The following is a 22,287-nucleotide window of genomic DNA, read 5'->3' on the forward strand; positions in this document are numbered from 1 at the left end:
AAAGTGGGAAAAACTTAATTGCAGCCAAGTTTATGATCTAAGTTTTCATTTTTACTTTGGAAGGCATATAAATTTCTTGAATAGAATTATAACTATAACTTGCAATACAGTACCCAAGGTAGAAATAAAAATGAAAAATGTGTCCTTACTTAGCTTGCTCACTGCTTAAATGCAAACTGTATAGAGTGGCCCATTTAAAACTCTTCTCCTTTTCCACCAATCTCCATTTCCAAAATTCAAAGGCAAACAAATTAGAGAAATAAGTAAAATCAGAAGGATGTGAGGGCAGAAGAATCACTTCTTTTCCCTCTACCGCAAGTACTGATGTTACTTTCTGGATGGATGCACTTTCCGGATGTAACAGTAGTTACAATTCTGTCTTCCCACATAGGGTGTGTTTTTACTCTTACAGACATAATATAGGTTGAAACTGACATTATATAGATTGAAACTGAAAAGGCAAAATAAATCAATGTTCTGAATAAATGCCCAAAATTATCAGCTAACATACACCAAGGTAAAAGTTCTTTGCAGATATCCACACACAAATGTTCTCAGTTATTTTAATAAAAACAAAGTTTCATTAAAATTTTCTAAGTTGTACTGTAATGGAATATATCTGTAGAATTTTCTCACCAGTAGGTTTGAATACTACATGAGTTGGTCTATCCTTCATTACAAGATCCAAAGCTGATAAGCCTTCTTTGTCTTGAATATACAGACTAACACCATGCTAAAATTAAAAAAAAAAAAAAAAAAAAAAAAAAAAAAAGGGAAAAAAATGTTACTTCCAATGCTCGCCCATATTTTTTCACACACAGAAGAGAATTAAGAAAAATCAAATATCTAATTCTCAAGAACTAGAAAACCTGAAGAAATAAAATAAGTAACATTTAAAATCAAAATGAACTAGATATGAAAATTTTCTATGATGAGGCAAGTTTGGCTGCCTAGAAGGCCTTAGCTCTGGGTTTCTCTGTGCCTGTGCATGTACTACATTTTATGTATTTAAAGAGCCATGCTCCATGTCTAGTTCAGTTAAGAGCTATAAAGACATCAAGGTAAACACAACAACACTAATATTAGAATTTACTGTTTATAAATATAATGTGATCACACATGCCACCTCTCTTCTTGCTTAAACTTTGTTATATCCAGTATTTACATTTAAGACAATTATATTACTTTATTTCTATTTGTGTGATACATTTTCATCTTTGTATTTAAATTTTTAAATACAATTTGAACTTAAAAAAAGTTCAATTGTGACTTCTTATAAATCATGTATAACAGTATCCTTAAAAAATCTGAGACTGTATGTGTATATGTGTTTTAAGGATGAATTTAAAGTAATCTTTGTATCTTCACAGTTCAGAATCGAACATGAAATAGAACATTTTCTATCTCACTTATTTAAGGCAGTTGGCACACCCTATCCCTATCACCATACTTTTCTATCTTTTAAAATATAATGGTAGGGGGAGGCAGGAGGGACAGAGAGCAATGGTCAATTCCTATTGTTGTTATCTGACTAGTTTTTAAATATAAAATATTGTTTTCAAGAATAACTTTTGGTATTTGCTGATAGTTTAATAAGACATCCAATAATTAGACTTCTATTTTAACCTGTGCAAGGCATCACTGCCTATCTGTACACAGTTCATTTGGGTAGTTACAGACAGAGAACTATAAAGTTATTAAACTCTGTGACGTGTTGGAATCCTCTGTTTTAGGTTACTTAGGAAAGAAGAATCTCCTCTTATAACAACATATTCCTAATAAACTAAAACCAATTCAAAATTCATTATGTTCTAGACGGTTATAATACTTGATGTCACAAGGATTGTCAACGAGCAAAAAATACTAAAATGAGCTAACCAGTAAAAAAACAAAAAAAGAAGTGATCTAAGATTTTAATGAATTTAAAATCATATGTTACCTACTATTTAAAAAAAAATTAGATATAATAAATCATGTGAGAAGCCTTGAGTTTCTTTAATCTTTTAAGAGAAAAGAAGGTAGATTCCAAGACAAAGTGCTCCAAGCTATGAAGGTGACAAATGGGATCCCAGAAACTTAGATCCCTAGAGAGTTTATTTTGCCAGTTTTATAAATTTTCCTAAACTTCATACAATCAACTGGACACTAGTAAGACTACATATATTTGCATCATCCTAAGGAGCCCCAACTGCATAAGACTACATTTGTTTGGCCATTAGAGCTCCTTAGATATGGTAGATTTTGACATTTTCTAATACACTCATCTTGAACTTTAAAGGTTGAAGGTCTAGTGTGTAGTCTATCCTATTTATTTAAAGATCAACTCTTTACATATCTCCAAAACAGTAAGTAAATTCATTACCTTGTTAAATAGCATCTAAGTATATACCAGGCTTATAAGCCTGAGCATTTCATGGGAATGCTCTATAAAGAGCAGATGCACTTTAGACACAGCTATTCCACTACGAACCAGAACCACGAGTAACATTACTGGATAGGTCTCTCTGCAAATACAGAGAACTATTTTTGTTTACTTTGACTGTCTTCCTCAAAAGCAAAGCATAAGATAAAGACGGCATGCAGGTAATTTTCTTGGGAAGAGATCCTAGAAAATGAGGACCAGAAGAGTAAATAAAAGGTGGAAAAACCAATACAAGGATGAGTTATCAAGTAGGCCACTGCTAAGGCTTGTTTGTGCATGATTCTGCCAGGAAATTATGGGAACCTTATACAATATATCACAGAATAATTCTCCAGTTGAGGAATAAAAGGGGTAAGGATTTACCTCCAGTTCCCATTCTTAATTAGCAAAGAGTTGCTCTAAAAGGGATTTAACTCTCCTGTACTTTCGGTTGGTCATGCATGAATGCCAAGCTCTGGCACATAAAATAAGAGGCAAGCAGTGATGCTAGAAACAAGGTACAGATTTATACCTATACAAAATGCTAGATGTCTGTGCACAACTGGCTAGATGAAGCCAAAATTAGATGAAGTGTTCAGAAGTACTTGATACACACTAATTTTTCTGAATTGGTTATGAGCTAAACTGAATGAGTTTAATATGGCTCCCTCACTACTGTTGCCCATATACTGCCAAAAAAGTTAGAATCAAAAGACTACCCTGAGACTATAATTTCCAGTGGGGAAAGTCTTTCAAGTCTATTCTTTCAAGTCTATTCTTTCTTTCAAGTCTATTCTTTAAAGTTTTGATAGTACTTTTGGATACACTGGCTAGATGCCCTCATACTAAAGAAAACAGAAAAATAAGCATTCTCTTATATTCAAATGACAGTTTTAAAACCATAAACTAGGAATAGTTTTAATAAACTGGCCCTTGCTGTCTAATTATCCTAGGGCAGGGAGTTGGGAGGGCCCTTCAGATCAGTTCTACTTAGTTTATAACTATTCCATTTTAGTTTGAGGAGATTTATCTTGTTTATAATTTGACAATTAATTGTATTGCTCTGGCTCATGACCTGTTCTATTTTGTGAGGTATCTGATATCCCTCTAATAAAATAGCTTTTGCTCAGGGAAACTTAGCTTCTGTTTCTATAAAATAAGAACTCTATTTATTTATTTAATTACTTGGTTTTGGTCTATCTCCTTCTACTCAAACAACAACAAAAAAAAGAATTCTGTCTGTCATGTTCGTTACATATCCCTAGAACCTAGATTAGTGCCTGGCACACATCACGTACTCAAAAAAACATTTGTTCCAAACACTGTACAAATAGCATAGCATTTAATCCACACAACCTTATGAATAAGATGATTCCATTTCCAAATGAAGAAAATTAAAGCAAGTTTTTCCAGAATAGTAAGTAAACCACCAGTATGAAAAAACAATAGTATAGCAAAACAGATACAGCAGGACCCTACAAGCATAAACACTCTTTGGCAGCCTCTCATCTTGTCATGGAATCAGAGTCAAAGAAGATATGCATAAGATAGGCTGTCTTTCCTCCAGCTTTTGGTAGACAAATAGTTTCTGCTGAGGTTTTTGGTTTTTGTTTTTTTTTAACTTTGGCAATCAGGAACTGACAGTGTGGGAGTATATTTATTGTACAATTTGTTTTGGCAATTATAAAGTCTTACAGCTATAACGTTGTTATCAAATTCAATATATTTAAAATGTATTTGTGTATGGTCTCTCTCTGCCAACCATAATACCTTAAGGACTATAGTTGTCATAATACCTTATATGCTACAGGTGTCCAGAAGTGGAACTGACATGCACACTCCAATCGCTGCAGCTCTTCCAATTTAATGATGTTGAAAGGTCAAAGGGAAAAAGGATATGCTATGTTGAGACTTGACTACTAAATGGATTAGGAAAAGGTTTCTGTGTGGGAAAATTTTATCAGTGCAATGTATCCACTATTAGGTATCTGTAACTGAGCAGTAGGCCTATGATGATAATAAAAGACAGTCAAGATAAGTGCAAGGAGGCCGAAGGCAAAAATTTCCTGGCTTCTCTTAGCCAAGGAGGAAAGAATGATTGAGGATTTCTAAAGGGATATGAAACCCCAAAGAGAAGGAAGATCCAAAATTCAGACCAGACCCTGTTTCAAACTGAAGCCCCAAATCCTGACACCTGAATTGGCAACACCTATGACAACAGAAAATCCAAGGATGCTCTCAAGCTTGACAGGACTGGCAATCATCCAAATTTCTAGCAGAAACAGGAAAAAAGCTGAGTCTGTAGAAGTGGGAAAGGGTAAGAGTAGGGCTGATAAGCTGTTTTAACTCTTACCAACCTAGCTTTCTATATAAAATAGATTAAAGTAAGAGAATTAAACCATCTAAATCAAATGTTTTAGATGTAAGAGGAATGAATTAACATAACTACTGGTAAACTTTTTTAAAATCAAAAATAGATGAAGACACTGAAGATAAGCTCCCTAATGTGACCATAAGTTCCTTGAGGACAGGAAGTGTTTTGTTCTTCTCTGTGTCCTCTACAAGCATGATAAAATGCCTGTACCCAAAAAAAAAAAAAAAAAAAAAAAAAAAAAAAAAAAAAAATTTTAATTTAAAACTCATGACTTCTGAGTTTTTAATGGCACTCATTAGTGAAATGACTTTGGAGTGCATCTCAAAACACTTCATTATTTGACTATACAGTATAACAAACCTAGATTGAATCTACTTGATGGGAAATTTCAAGTAAATAAAGCTGATTCTAATTATTGGTTTTTTACAACTATAAACACTTTATCCTAGCCAAACAAGAAATAAGCATATTATCCGAAAAAACAGTCCCAAATGTTGTATTTCAATAACTAGTGCCCTTTTAAAGTAGCTAATAAAAGTTACAGAAAATTAAACCATTTTTCTCAAGAATACTAAAAGATATATAATATGGGTTAAATGATAAAAGGTATGGGATTCACTTCAAAATAATGTGAGATAAACAAAGGTGGTAGAGACATATATAAGACACAATTAACCAACAGTGCATTATGTATTATAAACTTTGGTATATGTTTAAAATTCTACATCATAAAAAATCTAAATAAAAATATATATGGGATTTGAATTCTAACGATTAGTCAGTTACAACAGTAAAAGACCTCAAACGACTAAAAAGAACAAACTCAAATCTCTGGAAAATAAATGAGGTGTTTGAAAAACACTAAGAAAAATATATGCCAGACCAAATAGTTTTAAATAAACAAATGACACTTACCTTCAATAGAGACCAAACACAATCAATGTGTCCATAAAAAATGCTTCTGTGCAAAGCTGTCCATCCTGATTCCTTGTCTTTCACCGAAAGATCCACTCCTTTCTCAATAAGCCAATCTAACACTCCTTTCTTTCCACAAGAGGAAACAAGGTGGAGGGCATTTCTGCCAAAAGCATCTTTGATAGTTGCAGCATTGTAACAATAACTGGAGAGGAAGGCCTTAATCTGATTTTCATTCCCCTTTGTTACCACAGAAAGGACATCCAAAGCATGTTTCAGGGATCGACACTTTGATGTGCAGTCAGGGATGGAAGAATTCATCCTAATTGTTTTTATACTCCTTAGTTTAGTTCTTTAAAGTAGTCAGTTAAGACTAATTTTTAAAAATTAAAAAGCCAGGACAAAAAGGTACTATTCAGAAAGATTTATAGAGAATAAATGACCTGTTTAGGATTATAATTTAAATCCTCAATGGCAACAGTATAAAACTATATATCTTTGTACAATTTACTTTGGCACTTAAATCAAAAAATTATAAATAGTTCTATAAAGTTTATATCAAATACAAGTCCTTTATTAAAAAAAAAAAAAAAAACCTTTCCACAGTTTATAAATTATTCTTGGAGTCAAGCACCAAGGGGGAGTGAGGAGGGGAACTCCCCCTCCACACTGTCTGATCCTTTTAAATATCCATAATTGCAAGAGTGACCTATAAAAGGAAAGAGAGAGAAAGTAAAAAAAAAAAAGCACAAAATCAGCCTCTTGCTCTCAGATACTTTACAACCACCTCTATATATAAGTGCCCCTAAAAATAAATAAATAAGTGTTCCTAATTCCTATTTCAAAAAAATAAAAGTGTACCAACTTTTCAGCTTCACATCCATAGTATCCTAGAACTACATTAATCATCTTCACCTCCTTTTTTTCTATTCTGCTTAAGGTTAACCTCTGTATCTCTGGAGTTCACCTCTTTCTTTCCAAAAGCTTCGTTTCTTCTCCTTTGTATTTTTACACTCTACTAGCTATGTCCCCACCAGATATAAGCACACTTAAATCCACCATCTTTATAACAATCGCATCTCAAACTGTAATTTACCCCCTAAAATTGTCTTACTGCACCCACCACCCATCACCATCACAATAACCAACGCTCTCATCATTCACTTTTTACTAAGGGCCAGGCGCTGTGATAATGTTCTCTGTGCCTGGAAAGTCCTTTACCATAGGACCATAGGAGGAGATGATAATTAAATTATCAGGTAGCAAAACAACTAGGTATCAATCTGAAAAAAAAAAAGAACTTTAGATACTTACTTTATACCTTACACCAATATAAATTCCAGATAGATCAATGACAAACATAAAAATACCATAAAAGCACCAGAAGAGAGCATGGAAGACTCTTTTTTAAAATTTCAAAGTAAAAGGCCTTTCTAATAAGTATGATCTGAAATTCAAGAGTTATGAATAAAAGATTAATACATTTAATCTGTTTAAAGCCTACATTAAAAAATTTTAAGACAAAAAAGGAGAAAAAGCTTCTTAAATATATAATCTCTACAAATAAAGAGACCAAATAAATAAAACTCAAAGACATTTCTCAAAAAAAAAAAAGAGGAAATTTAAACAGATTTTTAAAAAGAGACTCACCTCACTCAAAAGAAATATAAATTAAAACTATAATGAGATACCATGCTACAACATGAATGGAGCAAGAGAGTATAATGCTAAGTGAAGCCAGTCAGTCAGAGAAAGACATACTACATGATTTCACTCCTATGTGGAATTTAAGAAAAAAACAAATGAGCAAAGGGAAAAAAGAGAGAGAGAGACAAATCAAGAAACAGACTCTTAATTATAGAGAAAATACTGACAGTTACCAGAGAGGAGGTGGGAGGAATGGGTAAAATAGGGATTAAGGAGTATACTTGTCAGTGATGAACAAAGGGTGATTCATGAAATTACTGAATCACTACACTGTACACGTGAAATTAATATAACACTGTATGTTAACTAATTGGAATTAAAATAAAGACTTTTAAAAAACTATAATGAGATACTATTTTTTATCCATCAAAATAGGAAAGATCAAAAAGTTTGATATTACTATGTACTGACAAGACTGTAAGAAAATATGTACTCTATTCCATTGCCAGTAAGCATATAAACTCATACAGTCTGGAGGGCAATTTAATATAGTTATGAAAATGTAAAATATACCTTTTTTCTGACCCAAGCAATTTTACTTCTAGGAATTTATCTTGGAAAACTGTATCTATGTGTGAAATGATCTTAGTATAAGAATATCCACTGAGTCATTGTTTGAAATAGTAAAGCATGGAAAAAACCTAAATAGTTAGAAGTAATTATGTCCATAAAACAGAATATTACTCATGTATCAAATGAAGCCGCTATATATTTTCAGATATGAAATAATCTGCAAGATACATTGTACAATGTCCTTGAAAATGAGATGTATATCAATACCATTTATGGAAAAGTTGTATATGCATTTACATGTTTATGCTTGAACATGTATGAAAGATGTCTAGAAGAAGACACAACAAAATGGTTAAGAGTGGTTCCTCTGGAGAAGAGCACCAATAGCTGGAGACAGAAATGGAAGGCAATCTTACTTGTATTTTACTACAAACCACTTCTGAATGCTTCACCATAAGCATGATTACCTATTCAGAAATAAATACCTAAAAAATAAAAAGAAATGCTAATATATTGATTAGGGAGGCTGTAGGAAAATACAGAAAACTCAGCCACCAAATAAAGAGCCTCTAGTATTTTTCCAATACGCTACCCTGTCTGCTTTGCCCTGTTTGGATCTGGAGAAATGAAATACAATTTGTCAACTATTTGATAAACTACTATCCCTCAGGTTTTTAACTACCAGAAAGAAAACTAACCACCCATATACCAGAAATTTTATAACTAGAGTGGATGACTTTACATTCAACATTTCTTCATCTTTTTATTTATCATCTCCTAATTATTTTTCTTTCAATATTTTTGTACTCTCAAGTTCATTCTATTTTATTTTAGTCCTCTGGATTTTAAATTAGTGAATCCATTTCATAATGGTTAGATACAATAGAAATTCTATGTTAATTCTCTTCTCCAAGGTATTGATCATAAATACTTAATAGAACAAACCATCCTAAAACCACAAAAAAACCCAAACAGCCAAAGCTATCTTGAGAAAGTAGAAGGTAGAGCATCACACCCCAATTTCAAACTATGTTACAAAACTGTAGTAATTAAAAAGTATGATATTGGCATACAAAGAAACACATAGATCAACGGAACAGAATAGAGAGCCCAGACATAAACCCATGTATATATGATTTACAACAAAGGAACCAAGAATATACAATAGCAAGGGGACAATCTCCTCAATAAAGGGTGTTGGGAAAATTGGACAGCCACATGCAAAAGCATGAAACTGGACCCCTATCTTACACCATACCCAAAAATTAACTCAAATGGTTTAAAGACTTAAATTTAAGACCCGAAACCATAAAACTCCTAGAAGAAAACACATGCAGTAACCTCCCTGACATAGGTCTTGAAGATGATTTTTTTAATCTGATAGCAACAGCAAAAGCAACAAAAGCAAAAACAAGTAGCACCACACCAAATTAAAAAGTTTCTGCACAGCAAAGGAAACCATAAACAAAATGAAAAAGTAACCTACTGAATGGGAGAAAAATTTTTGCAAATCATACCTCTGATAAAGGGCTAATCTATATAAAGTATCCAAAGAATCCATACAATTCAAGAGCAAAAAACTAAACCATCTAATTTTAAAAATGGCGAAAAGATTTACGTAGATTTTCCAAAGAAGACATAGCGATACCCAACAGGTACATAAAAAATGCTGAACATCACTAATAATCAGGGAAATGTAAATTAAAACCAAAAGGAGATATCACCTTTCTCCTTTAGAATGCCTATTATCAAAAAAATAAGAAATAATTAGTGTTGCCAAGGACATAAAGGAAAAGGAACCCTATACACTACTGGTGGGAATGCAAATTGATATAACCACTATGGAAAGTAGTGTGGGGCTTTCCTCAAAAATTAAAAATAGAACTAACCTATGATCCAGCAAGTCCACTTCTAGGTATTTATCCAAAGAAAACAAAACACTAACTCCATGTTCACTGCAGCATTATTTACATTATTTACAATAGCCAAGATATGGATAAATGGATATCAATGGATAAATTGATAAAAAAATTATATACAAGGAGAGAGAGGCAAAACAGTGGAGGAGTAGCAGATTGATATGACATCAGGTCCCAGGAGTTCAGCTTATCTTAACAATTCCTTTTTTAGAATTTTTTAAAAATTTTCATCTTTAGGGTGATAGTCCATCCCTTCATTGTATTTACCTTCATTTTTGTACATATATATGTTCTTCTTTCTTTAAAATTTTGGGAGGTAGTTTCTTCTAAGAGACCAAAATACACCCAAAATCAAATGGGTGGCTCTGTTCTATCCACCATTCTAATATATATATGTACATTTTTTTCCCCCTTGCTTCTCCCCCAGTTTTGGGTCTCTACTGATTCCATTCCATTCCATCCCAAAACAACATTTTTCTGGGCTCTTTGCCACCCTTTTAGCATTTTATTCTCTCGTTCACATATTCTTATCTGGATAAAATGACAAGGCAGAAAACCTCACCACAAAAAAAAAACAAGAGGCAGTACCAATGGCTAGAGACCTCACCAATACAGACATTGGTAATATGTCAAAACTACAGTTCAGAATGACGATTATCAAGGCGCTAGCTGGGTTTGAAAAAGGTATGGAAGATATTAGAGAAAGCCTCCCTGGAGGAATAAAATCACTTTCTGGAGAAATAAGAGAACTAAAATCTAATCAACTTGGAATAAAAAAAGCTATAATGAGGTGCAATAAAAAAAATGGAGGCTCTTACTGCTAGGATAAATGAAGCAGAAGAGAAATCAGTGATAGAGAAGACCAAATGATGGAGAATAAAGAAGCTGAGCAAAAGAGAGACAAAGAACTACTGGACCACAATGGGAGAATTTGAGAGATAAGTGGCACCATAAGATGAAATAATATTAGAATAACTGGGATTACAGAAGAAGAAGAAAGAAAGTGGCAGAAGGTATATCAGAGCAAATTACACTAGAGAATTCCCATAATATGGCAAAGGGAACAAGCATCAAAATCCAGGAAGCACGGAGAACCCCCTCAGAATGAATAAAAACAGGTCCATGCCCCGTCATCTAAAAGTAAAACTTATAAGTCTCAGTGACAAAGAGAAAAATCCTGAAAGCAGCTCAAGACTAGAAGTCTGTAACATACAATGGTAGAAATATTAGACTGGCAGCAGACTTATCCACAGAGACCTGGCAGGCCAGAAAGAACTGGCATGATATATTCAGAGCACTAAATGAAAAAAATATGCAGCTAAGAATACTATACCCAGCTACGCTATCACTGAAAATAGGAGAGATAAAAAGCTTCCAGGACAAACAGAAATTAAAAGAATTTGCAAACACCAAGCCAGTCCTACAGGAAATATTGAAAGGGGTCCTCTAAGCAAAGAGAGAGTCTAAAAGTAGTAGACCAGAAAGGAACAGAGACAATATACAGTAACAGTCACCTTACTGGCAATACAATGGCACTAACTAACATCTCTCAATACCCTGAATATATGCAGTACCTGGGTGTCTCAGTGGGCTAACCCTCTGCCTTCAGCTCAGGTCATGATCTCAGGATCCTGGGATGGAGCCCCGCATTGGGCTCTCTGCTCAGCAGGGAGCCTGCTTCCCCCTCTCTCTCTGCCTGCCTCTCTGCCTACTTGTGATCTCTCTCTGTGTGTCAAATAAATAAATAAAATCTTAAAAAATAGTTACCCTGAATGTAAATGGGCTAAATGCCCCAATCAAAAGACACAGGGTATCAGAATGGATTAAAAAAAAAAAAAACCATCAATATGCTGTCCACAATAAACTCATTTTAGGCCCAAAGACACTTCCAGATTTAAAGTGAGGGGGTGGAAAACAATTTACCATGCTAATGGACATCAAAAGAAAGCTGGGGTGGCAAACCTTTTATCAGATAAATTAGATTTTAGGCCAAAGACTATAATAAGACATGAGGAAAGACACTATATCATACTCAAAGGGTCTGTCCAACAAGAAGATATAACAATTTTAAATATCTATGCCTTTAACATGGGAGCAGCAAACTATATAAACCAATTAATAACAATAGCAAAGAAACACACTGACAATAATACAATAATAGTAGGGGACTTTAACACTCCCCTCACTGAAATGGACAGATCATCCAAGCAAAAGATCAACAAGAAAAGAGAGGCCTTAAATGACACACTGGACCAGATGGACATCACAAATATATTTACAACATTCCATCCCAAAACAACAGAATACACATTCTTCTCTAGTGCACATGGAACATTCTCCAGAATAGATCAAATCCTGGGTCACAAATCAGGTCTCAATGGGTACCAAAAGACTGGGATCATTCCCTGCATATTTTCAGACCAAAATGCTTTGAAGCTAGAACTCAATCACAAGAGGAAAGTTGGAAAGAACTCAAATGCATGGAGGCTAAAGAGCATCCTACAAAAGAATGAATGGGTCAACCAGGAAACTAAAGAAGAATTGAAAAAATTCATGGAAACAAATGAAAATGAAAACACAACCATTCAAAATCAGTGGGACATGGCAAATGCGGTCCTGAGAAGAAAGTATATAGAGATACAAGCCTTTCTCAAAAAACAGGAAAGGTCTCAAGTACACAACCCAACCCTACACCTAAAGGAACTGGAGAAAGAACAGCAAAGAAAGTCTAAACCCATCAGAAGAACAGAAATGATAAAGATCAGAGCAGAAATCAATGAAATTGAAACTAAAAGAACAGAAGAAGAAATCAACGAAACTAGGAGCTGGTTCTATGAAAAAAATTAGTAATATTGATAAACCCCTGGCCAGATTTATCCAAAAGAAAAGAGAAAGAACCAAATTAATAAAATCATGGATGAAAGAGGATAGATCACAACCAACACCAAAGAAATACAAACAATTATAAGAACATATTATGAGCAACTACATGCCAGCAAATCTGACAATCTAGAAGAAATGGATGCATTCCTAGAGATTTATAACTACCAAAACTGAACCAGGAAGAAACAGAAAACCTGAACAGACCCATGGCCAGTAAAGAAATTGAAGCAGTCATCAAAAATCACCCCAACAAACAAGAGCCCAGGGCCAGAGGGCTTCCCAGGGAAATTCTACCAAACAGTTAAAGAAGAATACCTATTCTCCTGAAATTGTTCCAAAAACAGAAATGGAAGGAAAACTTCCAGACTCATTTTATTACCTTGATCCCAAAACCAGACAAAGACCCCACCAAAAAGGAGAATTACAGACCAATATCCTTGATGAACACAGATGCAAAAATTCTCACCAAAATACTAGCCAACAGGATCCAACAGTACATTAAAAGGATTATTCACCACGACCAAGTGGGATTTATTCCTGGGCTGCAAGTTTGGTTCAACATCCGCAAATCAATGTGATGCAATACATTAATAAAAGAAAGAACAAGAACCATAAGATACTCTCAATAGATGCTGAAAAAGCATTTGACAAAGTACAGCATCCCTTCCTGATCAAAACTCTTCAAAGTATAGGGATAGAGGGCACATACCTCAATATCATCAAAGCCATCTATGAAAAACTCACAGCAAATATCATTCTCAATGGGGAAAAACTGAGAGCTCTTCCACTAAAGTTAGAAACACGGCAGGGATGTCCCCTATCACCACTGCCATTCAACATCCTACTAGAAGTCCTAGCCTCAGCAATCAGACAACACAAAGAAACAAAAGGCATCCAAATCAGCAAAGAAGTCAAACTCTCACTTTTCTCAGGTGATATGATACTTTATGTGGAAAACCCAAAAGGCTCCACTTCAAAACTGCTAGAACTCATGCAGGAATTCAGTAAAGTGTCAGGATATAAAATCAATGCACAGAAATCAGTTGCATTTCTATACACCAACAGCAAGACAGAAGAAAGAGAAATTAAGGAGTCCATCCCATTTACAATTGCAGCCAAAATTATAAGATACCTAGGAAAAAGCCTAACCAAAGAGGCAAAGAATCTGTACTCAGAAAACTATAAAGTACTCGTAAAAGAAATTGAGGAAGACATAAAGAAATGGAAAAACATTCCACTCTCATGGATTGGAAGAACAAATACTGTGAAAATGTCTATGTTACCTAAAGCAATCTACACATTCCATGCAATCCCTATCAAAATACCATCAACTTTTTTCAAAGAAATGGAATAAGTAATCATAAAATATATATGGAACCAGAAAAGACCCCAAATAGCCAGAGGAATGTTAAAAAGAAATCAAAGTTGGTGGCATCACAATTCCAGACTTCAAGCTCTATTACAAAGCTGTAATCAAGACAGTATGGTACTGGCACAAAAACAGACACATAGATCAGTGGAACAGAAGAGAGAGCTCAGAAATGGACCCTCAACTCTATGGTCAACTAACCTTCGACAAAGCAGGAAAGAATGTCCAATGGAAAAAAGACAGTCTCTTCAACAAATGGTGTTGGGAAAATTGGACAGCCACACACAGAAGAATAAAACTAGACCATTTCCTCACACCACACACAAAAATAGACTCAAAATGGATGAAAAACCTCATGTGATAAAGGAATCCATCAAAATCCTTGAGGAGAACACATGCAGCAACCTCTTCAACCTCAGCTGCAACAACTTCTTCCTAGAAACATCGCCAAAGGCAAGGGAAGCAAGGGCAAAAATGAACTATCGGAACTTCATCAAGATCAAAAGTTTTTGCACAGCAAAAGAAAGTCAACAAAACCAAAAGACAACTAACAGAATGAGAGAAGATATTTGCAAATATCAGATAAAGGACTATTATCCAAAATCTATAAAGAATATAAAACTCAACACCCAAAGAACAAATAATCCAATCAAGAAATGGGCAGAGGACATGAACAGACATTTCCACATAGAAGACATCCAGATGGCCAACAGACACATGAAAAAGTGCTCCATATCACTTGGCATCAGGGAAATACAAATCAAAACCACAATGAGATACCACCTCACACCTCTCAGAATGGCTAAAATTAACAAGTCAGGGAACGACAGATGTTGGAGGGGATGTGGAGAAAGGGGAACCCTCCTACACTGTTGGTGGAAATGCAAGCTGGTGCAGCCACCCTGAAAAACAGTATGGAGGTTCCTCAAAAAGTTGAAAATAGAGCTACCCTATGACCAAGCAATCACACTACTGGTTTTTACCCTAAAGATACAAGTGTAGTGACCTGAAGGGGCAAATGCACCAGAATGTTTATAGCATAATGTCCACAATAGCCAAGCTATGGAAAGAACCTAGATGTCCATCAACAGATGAATGGATAAAGATGTTGTAGCTATATACAATGGAACATTATGCAACCATCAAAAGAACTGAAATCTTGCCATTTGCAATGATGTGGATGGAACTAGAGGGTATTACGCTGAGCGAAATAAGTGAATCAGAGAAAGACAATTATCCTATGAGCTCCCTGATATAAGGAATTTGAGAGGCAGAGTGGGGTTTGGGGGCGTAGGGAAGGAAAAAATAAAACAAGATGGGATCGGGAGGGAAACAAACCATAAGAGACTCTTAATCTCACAAAACAAACTGAGGGTTGTGGGGAGAGTGGGGGGATGGACACTGGGGAGGGTATGTGTTATGGTGAGTGCTGTGAAGAGTGTAAGCCTGACGATTCACAGACCTGTACCCCTGGGGCAAATAATACACTATATGTTAATAAAAATAATTTTTTTTAAAAAGTTATATAGATACAATGGAATATTACCGAGCCATTAAAAAGGATGAGCTCTTGCCATCTGCAACAACATGGATGGACTTCAATGGCATTATGCTAAGTGAAATGAATAAGAGGGAAGCAAATAGCATATGACTCTCTTATATCAGATTGAGGGTGGGAGGGCAGAACTGGATAAACTGGTTTGTTTTTGTTCTAAATAAACTGAATAAATTTTAAAAAATAAAACTTAAATTCCCCAAAACACTTTTCTCATTTTAGTTTTTAAATATGTATTTTGAATGACAAAAGAAAAAAACAGTTATGAGGCGACTATTTGGAAGGACATATATGAGTTTACTATAAGTGTAGGGGAAACTTTTGTGCACCATAGATAGATAAGAAACATTGCAAATGTGCACTTTCAACTCCCATTTCAAACCACACTAAGAGTCAGAAGTCCTAAATCTAACTAGTTCTTTGCTATTCTGACTTCCCCATCCAGAGGTGACAGCATAGAATTAGGATTCCCAATCTTTTCTAGCTCCAGTTGTTTTTACAAGTCTGTATGTTTTATAATTTGATATAAGGCTTATAACATTATCCCCACCTTAAACTGTTGATTGGTATAAAAAACAAAGCGCTTCTTAGTTGACATGAAGAAAAAAGTAACAAAGCCTTAAGTAGTTTAAAAGGTGAAAACTGGAAAAAAATATGCATAGCAAAATAGTCAATTATAGTTAATTTCATTCTTTTGAGGCTCTAAAATATTTTCACCTTTGTATTTTCAGTGTATTCATAATACCTGAAAAGAACTACTTCCTGGCAAATAACTCAAACACTACATGAAAGAATCAAAGTACAACCAAAGAAAATTCTCTAATTGTTACTATACATAAGCAATTACAATGAACAAAAAGGGGAATATTAAATGTAAAAATGGTAGTATACTATAATATATAGATAAACATACAGAATACTATGAACATAAATATGGAAGTGACTAAGAGCTAGTGTTTCTTAGAGCCTTACATATTTGGATTCAAATACAGCAATGCCAGCTGTTACTAGTTATGTAACTCTAAAAATTACATAAATCTCTTATTTCTTCATCTAAAAACAGAAACAATGTCACCAACCTCATAGCATTACTGTAATGACAAATGAAATTGCTTAGCCTGATACCTGCACAAAATAGGCATGCAACAAACAGTAGCTTTTACTACTATTATTTCTTCAGTAACAAAAGGGTAACAAATTTAATCTCAAAATTCATGTTTGAGTTTCACTGCCTCTGCTACCTGGTTTCCATGCATATTTCTCCAATTAAAACATATACACTAAGGCTACCAAAATGACCCCCAAACCTACAAATACTTTTAGATACTTTCAGTTCTTGTCTTAATTTACTTCCCTGCTTTTAGTCATTAACACCACATTCTCCTAAGTATCTAAGAAGGGATACTGAAAGCATAGGGAACTACTGAAGCATTTAAGCATGGGCTCTCTCTCACCCTTCTTCCAAAGACATTATTTCTTCCCCTTACCTTCAAATTTTGGAGTTCTCTCAATGTTCCATCGTCAGCCTTCTCTTCCTCTCTACTTAATATTCTCCCTGAATAATTTCAATCTCTTTCTACCTTTTAACTGTAACCTATATGCTCATAACCCCCAAATATGTCTTCTACCCTCACATCTTTCTAAATTCCAGGCCCATATTTCCAATTACCAGTGTAAATGTTATTTATGCATTCAACAAATGCTTGCTGACGGCAAAGAAAGCAATGGAAATAAACATTTACTAAGCACCTACTACATACTGGATATTTTACATCACAGAGAGGTTAAGTAAGCCACCCAAATCATAGCACTAATAAAAGAGAAGTTAGAATTCAAGCACAGATCTGTTTAACAGCAAAATACAAGCTATTTCTTCTATACTACGCTGCCTCTCCAGTGCATCCACAGTAGTTCACAGGTACTGGGAATACAAAATAAATATGGTCTAAATATTTTAGATAACATAATAAAAATATAGGTTCATGGATAATACTTAAGTGAAAGTATAGCTCATTTAACATCTGTATTCAATGAACAAAATTTATTATCTATTACTGTCTCTACCATCAAAGGGTCACAGTTTGATAGAGAAGACTAATTGCATTTAAGCAAATAATAAAAACATATGATTATAAACCTATGGTAAAGATAAAACAAGTGACTCATAGGAATAGGGAGTTGAGAAGAGAGAGACAGGGAAGATTTCCCACATTAGAATGAGTACACCCTGATAAATTCAGGGTGAGTGGCATTCAAGGCAGGGAGAACAAATATAAATAAAAGCATTGGAATCATTTTAGTCTATTCTGAAAATTCCAAGTAATTCAGAAGACAGAAAACAGCAAGGCCTAATATATACACCAGGGTGGGACAGATTATGGACAGCTTTCTGTGCCTTTCTTTAGGGATAAAGAAAGCGAGCAATTCAGAGACACATTTAGATATTTAAGATCTTGAATATATAAGATGTGGTGATAACTCCCAAATTTCTAGCCAGATTATACATAATGGCAGCCAAGAAGTAGAGTAGGGGGTAAATACTTTGGAAATTAGAAAAAGAAAAAACTTTTGAAAATGCAACAAATAAAAATTAAAGAGGAAAAGTTGTTTATATGACGAATACAAAATGCTGATGGGAAACTGAGTTATAACAGTACAGCTAGCTACAGGCAATTGTTCAACCTTAGGAACTGGCCCACCACAAAGGCGTTAGCCAGTAGAGGTTGAGCCATCAACAGTGACTCATAATTGTTCCATTTATCCTTGATTAGGAATTTAGGTATCTTCCTAAAACACAAATCTGATCATGCCATTCTGACAAGTCCAAGCCTAATATCTACATTCCATGTGTTACGGTTAGCCTTGGGACGGTTAGCCTTGGGACGTCAGGAAGAGGACATCAATTAAGCCTGGAGACCACACAGCCCATAAAATTCAGACTCTAAATTCAGAACACCAGAGGTAGGAACCCAGGTAGACCACTAACCAAATGATCCTAGGCACATCACAATTTCCTAAGTTTCAATTCTCTCACTTAGAAAAAGTGGCAACAAATATTTATAACTTGAGTTGTTCTGAAAAACAAATGAAACAGTTAATTCATATGTAAGCACCCAACAAATGTTTTTTAAAAAAAGAGGGGCGAGGTATATTGATATACAGGTCAGAAAATGGCATAACTTTATTAGAGTCCTTTCTGCTTGGAATGCTTTTCACCCAAACCCTTACAAGACTGCCAATGTGTCCATGAGTTAGTTACAGAAAATCTATCATCTTTTTTTTTTTTTTAAAGATTTTATTTATTTATTTGACAGACAGAGATCATAGGCAGGCAGAGAGGCAGGCAGAGAGAGAGGAGGAAGCAGGCTTCCTGCTGAGCAGAAAGCCCGATGCGGGGGCTCGATCCCAGGACCCTGAGATCATGACCTGAGCCGAAGGCAGCGGCTTAACCCACTGAGCCACCCAGGCGCCCCAAAATCTATCATCTTTTAAATTTTGATATGGACAACCTACATAAATTTCAACCTCATATTGCCTTTTTATATATGAGCACCTTCATTTTACAATGAGGAAATTTACATGAAAGTTTAAATTACAAATATAAAAAAGTTTAAATTACAAATATAGAAAAGTATACTCTAGATTCTACCTATTCTACTCTACCCAAATTACTCTCTCAAAATGCAGTTAGGAAATCTTTTTTAATGAGAAGTAGAACAGTGTACTACAAAAAAATTACCCTTATTTGTAGTCAGAAGAATTGGGCTCCTACTACCTAAAACCTAGGCCAAATAACTTAAATCTCCCTAATCCTATTTCACCATCTGCAAAGTTGGTGATAATAACTTGTCCTGTTAGGAGGGACCTTGATTACACAAAGATTTTAAGTTCTTGGGGAAGGGGGAACTGGGGACAGGGTTGTCATTATTTCTTCATATTTCTCACACACACAAAAAAATATATATATATACATATATATATGTATATTCAATAAACAAAATATCTTCCTTTTAAACTTGCATCTATATTAAATTGTTACAAAGCTACAAATTATAACTCAAAATTAAATTTAAAAAATTTTTAATTCCTTCTGTAAGCCCTGAAAATAGTTCACATAACAATTTTAAAACACAAGCACTTGCTTTCTTAAGAGATTAGTAATTTCCCTTCATCAGTATTGTATTTTAGTAAACGTTATCTCAAATACTCTCTTGGTACTAAAGATAGAGACTTCAACACCTTACCGGTGCAATATCCAGTTTCACAACAGAAAAATTCCGCAAATCTTAGGGGTCAAACACATCTCTACATGTAGCAAAAAATTACTGATCTATTAATAACGGTAAACTGATTTTGATATCATTTATAATAATAAACCGAGTAATAATGAGCTCCTTTATGTAATAGGTGAATTCATTTATGGTCTATTGAACTACATACGGTCCTAAAATATAATGAGAGTAAAACAATGTAGTAAGTTCCTTCACAGAATTTAGCATCCTAAGAACCCTCAATACAAGTTCCTTTTTTTATATAAATAATGAAACATCCATTTTTTAAAAATTCTTGAGATAAACTCTGCTCTAACTAAAGCTTCTGCAGATACCTGTAACAAATTCTTTTTAGAAAACACCTTTTTGCCCTCATCTATGTCTGTTTCTAAACCCAATAAAAATCAAGGAATTCAAAACAAAAAAAAAGATCAAGTAGCTACGCAAGGATGTGAATTGGTACATTATGGGTGGAGAAACACTATCACTCATAAAAGTCCCAGTCTTTCAGAAATTCTGATAGATTTCGAATTTCAAACGCCCTATTTCGAAGCATGGAGGGAAGGGGAGCAGGGGGAGTGCTACATCAATTTCTGCTTCCCGAAAAAAATATCTTTAAGTTTTATTAACTATGTTGGAGAACAGTAGTCAAGGATGTCCGGGCTTACCAATTTCACTACTGACCTAAAACTTTTTAAAACCACACAACGTGTTACAATAAAAAGCCTCTATCTTGTCTTCCTCAATCCCAAGAACTGATCCCTTTTCACACAATGGTCAATTCACACAGGATTCCAGACTCAGTATCCCCATAGTGGAGTAAAACTATATGACCCCACGAAGGGAAACGGCTTCAAATTTAAGGCTCAAAGGGAAGTGACACAACTACTGAAACTAGCAAAGCAACAACGCTGGAGGGCGTGTCAGGCAGGACAGCAACGTAGCGCGTCGCAGAACAGCCCATTCATAAGCTGAGCGAGGTTGCAGGAAGGCGGACGCTGGGACCCAGACCACTGGGCCCGCTCTCCGCAGTCTCGCTCGAAGCGCGGCACCCTCGGAGCCACTGGGCTCTCTCCCCGCGAGGTATCCATGCCACCGGCATCCCCGGTCACCCGCACCCTCCGGAAACTGAATACTGTCCCATTGCCCGCCCCCCGCACCCCCCCGCCACCGGCTTAAGAGACACTGTCGCCTCAGCCTACTCCGCACAGTGAGGCCGCGCAGAGCACTCCCTCACCAGTCGCTAGATGAAAGTGCGCCGGTGTACTCCGCGAGACGGGCACACAGCTGCGCGGGGACTCATCCTCAGTGAAGACAACTGGAGAAACCGAACAGTGCCAGGGGGGAGGCTGGTCCCCAGGCCCGGTAGCTGTGGAGGTGGCTGCAGCTTCAGCCGCGACTACAGGCACCGGGAAGGGGGCTGGGAGAAAAGGCCGGTGCGGGCGGAACTCAGGAATAAGACAGGCGTTGATTGGCCGAGGCTCGTGTATGCCTCATGAGGATTGGCTGGTGTCTGCCCAGAAGGCCTCGCGTGGCAGCACCTAAGCTGTGGCCTTTCCCAGGAGCCCTGAGAGAACTTGACCCTGCCCGCCTTCGGACTACGGGCGCAAGCCAGGGGCGGGGAAACGCGGCAGCTGAGGATTCTCAGCCAACAGAGGTGGTGGAAATGTGCCTTTTGCGGTCAGCCGCGGCCTAGGTTGAAACGTCAGGTGCGGACTTGGAGTTCCGGATAAACCCGGGTGGAGAGAGTGTCCTGGAGACCTGGCCAAATGCCTTGTGCAGCCAGTCACCATGCAGTAGAAGCCAAATGCGTAGGCATCTTGCTCAGAAGAGTTCTCGCGTTGCCCTACCAGTGGAGTCACTGGAAAGCCAAAGCGCAGATACGCAGCATCACACTTGCCTTCCCGCTCAAGCACCCAGATTGTCTGAGAGTCACTCCCTTGGTCCGAAGGCGTCACTGCCTTCCTAGATTGTTACTGGGACCTGCTGCACACCAGTGTCACGTCAGTCAGTGCCTGACACCAGGCTTGCACTACCGATTTTCCCCATTTAACTCCACATCCAAGGCCGGTTTTAAAAGTGCTGGAGTGAAGAAGAAAAAAAAAAAAAAAAAAAAAGGCGAGGTGGGGGTGGGGACGGCTAGGAAAGAAAGTAGCAGTATTAAGAGGAGGAAGAGGAAATTAGTACTAGTTTACCGAATGGGAAACACTGCAACAAAATGCCTCATACCGTAGGCATTCGGTAAATGTTTGTTCAAGGAGGGATAGTTTGATTCACAACAAACAACACTAGCAGTTAGGAGTTGACAGTACAGCTCGAGCCTCTTAGTTTCTCTCCTGTATAGCACGAAGGCGTTGGAATACGTGTCTTCTTGAGGTGC

General features: G+C 36.1%; 1 protein-coding gene across 2 annotated transcripts in view; it reads right to left on the reverse strand.

The window, feature by feature from the left end:
• The window catches only part of IBTK (inhibitor of Bruton tyrosine kinase), a 94,887-nt gene extending 73,550 nt beyond the window's left edge, over window positions 1–21,337 (reverse strand). For both annotated transcript variants that reach the window (XM_047733565.1, XM_047733564.1), the window contains exons 1-3: window positions 21,145–21,337; window positions 5,691–6,399; window positions 637–733 (exon numbers count right to left, since the gene is read on the reverse strand). In XM_047733565.1, coding sequence (XP_047589521.1) covers window positions 637–733; window positions 5,691–6,011 — 418 coding nt within the window. In that variant the 5' untranslated portion in view covers window positions 6,012–6,399; window positions 21,145–21,337. The remainder of the gene's footprint in view (window positions 1–636; window positions 734–5,690; window positions 6,400–21,144) is intronic.
• Window positions 21,338–22,287: the final 950 nt, after the last annotated feature.

Source organism: Lutra lutra, chromosome 6, assembly GCF_902655055.1.
Source record: "Lutra lutra chromosome 6, mLutLut1.2, whole genome shotgun sequence".
Lineage (NCBI taxonomy): Eukaryota > Metazoa > Chordata > Mammalia > Carnivora > Mustelidae > Lutra > Lutra lutra.